General features: G+C 36.3%; 1 protein-coding gene across 1 annotated transcript; it reads left to right on the forward strand.

The window, feature by feature from the left end:
• Positions 1-705: 705 nt before the first annotated feature.
• c7h6orf89 (chromosome 7 C6orf89 homolog) lies at positions 706-8,080 on the forward strand. The gene is made up of 8 exons (XM_073844769.1): positions 706-825; positions 984-1,437; positions 3,379-3,544; positions 3,616-3,758; positions 3,831-3,925; positions 6,979-7,114; positions 7,195-7,318; positions 7,394-8,080. Exons 2-8 carry the CDS (start codon positions 1,249-1,251, stop codon positions 7,474-7,476), a joined length of 936 nt encoding a protein of 311 aa, XP_073700870.1. The 5' UTR covers positions 706-825; positions 984-1,248; the 3' UTR covers positions 7,477-8,080.
• Positions 8,081-8,655: the final 575 nt, after the last annotated feature.

Consider the following 8,655-nt stretch of genomic DNA (forward strand, 5'->3'; position numbering starts at 1 on the left):
AGCAAAAAATAAATATTATACATTTTTACCCTAATTTACAGAAGACACCCACTAAAATGTCATTGTTGTCAGGCATATTTACTTTATATATTTTTTTAAAAAATCGCCATCCTAGGTTTTGCCCATTTGTCACTAAGATTTTTTTTACTAATTTAAAACATGCTCCCTTATTCATTTATATATTTTAATATGTACAAGTCAGAATAAGCATGTTGCATTTGCACATAAATATTATTACACTGAATGTAACATTATTTCAACCAAATTTCGACATTTTATTCTCCAAAAACGTATATGAGCACTTTACCTTTCATATAACGTACTTTCTATGAACAAAAAATCACTTTAATCATCTTAACGTCTTTGAACCCATGTACAAATAAATATATATATATAGCCTATGTTATGGATTCAAGCCAAAATAAATAGATCGTGCACGTTTTACGTAAAATCAGCTTAGTTAATATTTAGCCAGGTCAAGGTTTATGAAGTTTAAACCTGTGTTTGATCATTTAAAACGGCACTTTCGCTTATTATTATTCACACACTACAAGTCACATATTTAAGCGAACAAACTACCCAAAAAACTCAAAGTATTTATTTGATCAATCATCTAATTAAACTAAACGAAAACATCGCGGATAAATGTTTTGTTATCGCGACGAGCGCGTCGAATCCGCGCTTGTGAACGCGCAAATGGGTGACGCGCGCGGCTCAGGCAGCTAGAGCAGCTCGAGCAGTGCTAACGTGAACGTGTGAGTGAAATAACTCACTAAACTGCCGGAAATCACCGTTGAATCGCCAAATAACCGATTGGATGCGACGGTAAGATGATTATTCGTCTTTCTAGAGCAGTGTACCGGTGGGAAACGGCAGATAGAGGCTGTAGTTGAGAGTGTTTTGGCGACAGAGCTAGTCAGCTGATGAATGTGTCGATATTTTGGTGTGTTTGATCGCTGATTTTGATCTCTGATGTGTTCCAGGGCTCAGTCATGAAGGCAAACGCGTTCTCCCGGGATTTAGGATAGAAACACTGAAGAACACACACCTCAGAGACATCAAATACCACTCACACATATAACACACATAAGTCACCTGACTGCATACACACCTGCAGCTGGTTCCACACTTCTTCTCCTCTTCTTCTTCTTCCTGCTGATGAAGATGATGATGAAGATGATGCCAGTGATGAAGATGAGGCCCTGACTCTCTCTTCTTCTCTCACACACACTCACACACTGATATATCATGGGCTCATCTCTCAGTGAACCCTGTATCTATGACAAACTGTCTGAGAGCATTGACATCCTGCGGCAGTCCGGATACCGCTATGGGATGTCCGAAAGAGAGATCGAGAAGTTCATCAAGCAGGTTCTGGAGACCAACGAGCCCCGCAGGGACCCGCCGCAGTTCCCCATCCTGAGGGCCACCGTCAAGGTGCGAGAAACGGGATTATCGCACACAGAAACACAAAAACATGAAGAACTATGCGCTCCAAAGGCAAAGCCCAGTAACTACACTTTTGGTAAAAAGTCAAATGGACTTTGTGACAACAGGCAAAGTCTCCTGGTTTAATTGTCCCATGTCAACATGTTTGACTAGCTGGCGTAAAAACTTTTTCTCAGTTTTAGTGTTTGGCGCAGTTACTGCACTTTGCCTTTGGAGGGCAGTATTCTAGTTTAAAGGCAGGCCGAATGAAGTCAGAGTAGACTGCTAAAATAAAATCTCAAAACTAAACATTATTATTAAAAATTATTTAAAAGGTACTAGCGTGTAATTAAACAAAAGTATTGTTTATAATATTTTTGTAAAATAAAAATATTTTACAGTATTTTTACATATACATTATTATATACATTTTTATATAAAATAATAACTAAAATATTATATCATTTTATAATATTATATATAATAATAATGTGCAATATATGTGACCGTGGCCCACAAAACTAGTCTTAGCACAGGTATATTTGTAGCAACTTGTATGGGTCAAAATCATTTATTTTTCTTTTATGTCAAAATCATTAGGATATTAAGATGTTCCATGAAGATATTTTGTTAATATATGAAAACGTAATTTTTTATTAAGTTTGAGTAATATGCATTGCTGAGAACTTCATTTGAACAACTTTAAAGGCGATTTTCTCAATATTTAGATTTTCTTTTGCACCCAAATAGTTGTATCTCAGCCAAATATTGTCCTATCCCTAACAAACCGTACATCAACGGAAAGCTTCTATCCATATACATGTTTTATTATTTTATGTTTTTAGCATTATTTGTTGATTTTGGGTCGGACACAACAGGCTGCTTTCATTTTTGTTCATATTAAAGCAGACATGTTTTTGCTAATAATGATAGTGCAACAGAAAAAAGGATCATTTTCTATTAACATTTTAATGTTATTATGTGATTTTCTATTTACTTTTTTTTAAACACTTTTTTTTTGTTGTAAAAATATAATGAAACAGAAAATGATCTTTATATATTGCCATAATTACATTATTTTGACCATTTCACAAAAAGGTTAGAACATTTCAAATGTAAAATTTAGAAATAAATTATATATAATTATATAATATATATAAGAATATATCAGTTATATAAATGAAAACAAATGACATATTTTTATCATTTGTATGATAATATACTCTATATAATTTTTTAATAAGATATATATATATATATACACATGCACACATATTACTAAAATTTTATCACATAAATATTGATCATTTTGTGTATGTATAAATATATAAAAATGTTATGTCTTATAAAAAAAATACATTTTGAATATGTAACATGTGAGAAGTGTATCAGTTGCACTCTTAAATATCTCTAAGATATATTATATCTTATATATATATAAATTTGGTGCAATAAAAATCTAAATATTGAGAAATTTTTTAGATTGGCTATTGTTAAGATCGTCATTTCCTGTGAAACACTGAAGCTTCACCTTTGACCTTATTTTTGGTCAAATGTCAGAATGTTTGACTTTGGAATTCTCTAATTGAATTTTGGAACTTTAGAATGTTGGATTTTGGCAGTTCTTTGGTTTAAAATACGAATGTATAAAACTCTTACCATGTGACCCTGGACCACAAAAACAGACATAAGGGTCTTTTTTTAAGAAATTGAGACGTATACATCATCTGAAAGCTGCATAAATAACCGTTCTATTGATGTTTGGATTGTTAGGATAGAACAATATTTGGCTGGAAAACAACTATTTGTTCTGAAGGTGCAAAAAAAAAAAAATCTAAAAAATTGATGAAAACGCCTTTAAAGTTGTCCAAATGAAGTTCTTAGCAAATCATATAATTCTGTAGTATTTTTTAGTTTTGCATGTGTGTGACGTGTGTTGGTTGTGTTCAGTTGGTGTTGGCGGTGGGTGTTCTGCTGATGGCGGTGCTGGCGTTCACATATTCTCACAGCGCGCCGCTGCTGGACTCCATGAGCGCGGCGGGACTCAACAGCTCATCTCCTCTCAGTCACGCGCGCCTGCTAGCGCTGCCCATCACCCAGAAATACAACCTGCACAGTAAGACACCTTCTGACATACTTTCCGCTCGATCTCCACGTATGTTTATTTCAACACGCGTGTGTGTGCAGGTTTTCACGAGTGGTGGGCGTCCGGTGCGCTGCAGATGCCGCAGATGAACTGCTCTGCCTGCGCAGGTGTGACAGCGGTTCTAGAGCTGAGAGCGTCTGCGGGGATCGACAGACAGACGCAGACACAGCCGCTGCTGCTCAAGGTACAAACTCACTCTTAGAGTGTGTTATGATGGAGGTTAATCCTGTGTTAATCATGTGTGTGTGTGTTTTAGGGTGGAGAGTCTCTGTCGCGGCGCGTGTCTCATCTGGAGCAGTTTTCACAGCCGCAGATGTTCGCGCCAACGCCTGCCAACTTCACCCTGCTCTGGTAACCAGCAGCATCCTGATTTTAATGATAGTTAGGAGCCTTTGTTGGTGTTCTTATTCTTCTTCGGTTTCGTTTGTTTCTTCTTCTGCTCAAGTCTGTGGCAGCCCATAGACCCGCTTGAGGGAAAGTTGTGAAATTTGGCAAACTCTCAATATTAAGCACAGCAAACTCTCCAGTACCACCACTTGTCCAAATTTTCACTCATGTTTATGTTAATTACTTTTCGAATGGTTAGGTTGAGAAGGAAAATTCTAATTATAATTCAGTTTTTTTTCTCTCTCTCTGATTCCTTGGCTCATGCTGGTTCAAATGGACACTAAAATTTAAAAATCGTAAGGTTTAGTTTTTTCTCTTTTTAATAGTTTGAAAAACCTACTTTTTCGAACTCGTCCTAGACAGTTTGACCAGTTCACCAGTTGATTGGTCAAACCGTTTTCAAATAACGTGTGAACAAATCCAACGAATAGCACACAAAAATGCATTTTAGTCTATATCTCTGCAACAGTTTGGTGGACTGTGACCAAACTTGGTGTGTGTTATAACAAGCATGACCTTAGGCTACCTGCAAAGTTTTGGCACAGTGCCACCTAGTGGTCCGGAGATATTAAAAAAAAATGTCTATTTTTGCTTAACTTCTGAATGCTTTGGCCAAAAATCACATAACTGGTTTCTTTAGATGCTTAGTTGAACCATACCCATTTTGGTTGTCGCCATTTTTAATTACAATGGCATATCATTACAAAACTAGGTATTTGCTGGAATGATGCCAAACTGCATCTGAGAATCTTATCTCTGCAAACCTTTGACATATTCACACCAAACTTGACATGTGCCATTGTCACCTCACCCTGACCGCGCCACATCAGTTTGGTAACGGCACCACCTATTGGTCAAAAGTAATAAACCATTCATTAACCATTAAGAATTAAATTTACAAAACTGCTAATAACCTTTGAGTGCATTAGCCTATTCTAATTAAACGGGGCTCAAAATATTCCATGCTTAATGCCGAGCGCAAAGATACCAATTTTGTTACCAATCATAGTCAGCCGAACTTCCTGTCCACCATTTTTATCTTGAAAATATTTTTTTAACTCCTCCTAGGTGGTTTGTCCGATTTTCACCAAAATCGAGTCAGATCATCTTTAGATTGTGCCATTGTCAACCTCATACTGAACACACCACATCGATTTGATAACAGCGCCACCTAGTTTGGATTCAATTACTCATTGCTTCAGTTAATGTTTGCTGCCTTGCTCGCCTAGTGCTTGGCCCCTTAATTGCTGCTTGCAGCTATACTAACTCACTTGTGTTTCATAAACACACCTTTTTGGATTACAATCCACCATCAAAATGATAAGTCGAAGAGGCAGAAGCCATGAAAAAACTCGAACAAAAAGTTGAAGTAGAAGTAGAAGCCATAGAAAAAGTCGAAAAAGTAGAAGTCAAAGAAAAAAATCAAAGAGGCAGAAGTCATAGAAGAAGCCATAGAAAAAGTAGAAGTCGAAGAAGTAGAATTTGAAGTGGCAGAAACCATAGAAGTCAAAGAAGTAGAAGTCGAAAAAAAAGGTCAAAGAAGTAGAAGTCGAAGAGGCAAAAGCCATGAAAAAACTTAAACAAAAAGTTGAAGTAGAGGTAGAAGCCATAAAAATTTGAAGTAGAAGTCAAAGAAAAAATCAAAGAGGCAGAAGTCATAGAAGAAGCCATTGAAAAAGTAGAAGTCGAAAAAAAAGTCGAAGAAGTAGAATTTGAAGTGGCAGAAACCATAGAAGCCAAAGAAAAAGTCAAAGATACAAAAGCCATGAAAAACTTAAACAAAAAGTTGAAGTAGAGGTAGAAGCCATAAAAATTCGAAGAAGCCATAGAAAAAGTAGAAGTCGAAAAAAGTCGAAGAAGTAGAATTTGAAGTGGCAGAAACCATAGAAGTCAAAGAGGCAGAAGCCAAAGAAAAAGTCGAAGATGAAAATCTTAAACAAAAAGTTGAAGAAGAGGTAGAAGCCATAAAAATTTGAAGAAGCCATAGAAAAAGTAGAAGTCGAAAAAAAAGTCGAAGAAGTAGAATTTGAAGTGGCAGAAGCCAAAGAAAAGGTCGAAGATGCAAAAGCCATGAAAAAGCTTAAACAAAAAGTTGAAGTAGAGGTAGAAGCCATAAAAATTCGAAGTAGAAGTCAAAGAAAAGATCAAAGAGGCAGAAGCCATAGAAGAAGCCATAGAAGTAGAAGTCGAAAAAAGTCAAAGAAGTAGAATTTGAAGTGGCAGAAACCATAGAAGTCAAAGAAGTCGAAGAGGCAGAAGCCAAAGAAAAAGTCGAAGATGCAAAAGCCATGAAAAACTTAAACAAAAAGTTGAAGTAGAGGTAGAAGCCATAAAAATTTGAAGTAGAAGTCAAAGAAAAAAAAGTCCAAGTGGCAGAAACCATAGAAGCCGAGGAGGTAGAAGCCATAAAAAGAAAAGATCAAAGAGGAAGAAGCCATAGAAGAAGCCATAGAAGTAGAAGTCGAAAAAAGTCAAAGAAGTAGAATTTGAAGTGGCAGAAACCAAATTAAAAGTCGAAGATGCAAAAGCCATGAAAAAACTTAAACAAAAAGTTGAAGTAGAGGTAGAAGCCATAAAAATTTGAAGTAGAAGTCAAAGAAAAAAAGTCCAAGTGGCAGAAACCATAGAAGCCGAGGAGGTAGAAGCCATAAAAAGAAAAGATCAAAGAGGAAGAAGCCATAGAAAAAGTAGAAGTCGAAAAAAAGTCGAAGAAGTAGAATTTGAAGTGGCAGAAACCATAGAAGTCAAAGAAGTAGAAGTCGAAGAGGCAGAAGCCATGTAAACATAAAAAGTTGAAGTAGAGGTAGAAGCTATAAAAATTTGAAGAAGCAGAAGTAAAAGAAAAAAATCAGAAGCCATAGAAGAAGCCAAAATCGAAAAAAAAAAAAATTGAAGTACAAGTCAAGGAAATAATTTAGAAGTTGGACTAGAAGTTGAAGAAAATCTGAAGAAGTCAAAGAAAAAAAAACGAAGTAGGATGTATATCAGTGTGTTTGATCCTCATGTGTGTGTTTCAGGAGTTTTTCGTCCAGTCCCAGAGAGACGGTTCTCCAGTGGTTGTTTCCGGACACTGAGCTCTGCCCTCTGCTGGAGAACACAGGAACAACACTGCAGCGCTGCCAGATCACAGACAGCATGAGCGCTCAACACAAGGTCAGGACGCAGACACACACACACACACACACACACAGACACAAATGTCCCATATTGATGTCTTGTTGTTGTTGTTGTAGCGTGTGCAGGTGTTGGGTTGGCTGGTAGTGGCTGAGGGCTCTCCATCGGTTCGAGTTCTTCCCGTCCAGCGATGCCAAAACCACTGCAGCTCCTTCAGCCTGTGGCTGGAGCCGGGAGACATGGGTAAGACGGCGCACTAACAGTCTTGTGATGTCCGTGAGCTCCGGATCTCACGCGTGTTTCTTCTTCTGTGTGTAGTGTACGCCGACCCGCGCTACTGGCTGATGGAGCTCTCCCCGTCTGGAGGTCAGCGCGTGTTGTGTGACGGCCCCGTGCTCTGAGACACGCCTCTGTGCCACTGATACGGACACCTCCAGCTCTCGCCAGAGCTGATAATGTCACACACACCTCGACAGCCCCAGACCCTCAGATGTGTTCAGGAAGTGACGTCAGCACTTCGTTTCTCTTTCTTCAGACGTGATTGATTCTGACGGTCGTTCTGCTGAGCTTCTGTGATCTTCGGTGCCGGTGATGTTTTCGGATCCTCGGGAACACGTTCGCTCACGTTTCGCCAGAAAGTTGTATTTTGTTTAAAGAAAATCGAAAATATTTTAGGATATTTTATTACGTGTTGAGATTATGTTCATGACGATTAAAGCGCGTCTTGTTCGGAAATTACTGGAGTGCAGAAAATAAATAAATCTTGTTACGGTATGCAAAAAATATTCTCATTACCGTAATGCCATTAAGTAATATATAAATTAAATTGTAAGTTATTTTTTACATTATGGTAGTATTTGTTGAACACAGTTTAATTTTAATAGCTAATATTATTTCTGTGATGAGAACAATATTTTTTGGTGGAAATCTTTTTCTGTATTACGGTAATGAGAAATTTTTGAAAAAATTGTTCTGTATGGTAATTACGTTTTTTAATAATGGTAATGAGAATATATTCTCATTATTGTAATGTACAAGATTTTTGTTTCTATATTACCGATATGAAATTTTTTTTTTGTATTATGGTAATGAGAACTAGAATTTTTTTTTTGTTCCAAATATTCTCCCATATTACGGTAAATATTTTTTTTTCTTATGATGTTAATAAGAATTAGTATATATTTTACATTATATAATGAGAATGATATTTTTTTCTCTGTTACGGTAATGAGAAAGAGAATTTCTTTGCTCAAAATATTCCCCCATTACGGTAAATCTTTTTTTTTTACGATGTTAATAAGAATTAGTATATATTTTGCATTATGGTAATGAGAACGATAATTTTTTTCTGTATTACGGTAATGAGAAACAGATTTTTTTTGGTCAAAATGTGGTAAATGTGTTATTTTTATAATGGTAATGAAAATATATTTGTCATTTGTTAACGGACAAGAATTTGTTTCTGTATTACGGTAATGAAAACAAGATTTCTTTTTCTGTGTTACGGTAATGAGAAAGAGAATTTGTTTGCTCAAAATATTCCCCCATTACGGTAAATCTTTTTTTTTTTACGATGTTAA

The sequence above is a fragment of the Garra rufa genome, chromosome 7 (genome assembly GCF_049309525.1).
Source record: "Garra rufa chromosome 7, GarRuf1.0, whole genome shotgun sequence".
Lineage (NCBI taxonomy): Eukaryota > Metazoa > Chordata > Actinopteri > Cypriniformes > Cyprinidae > Garra > Garra rufa.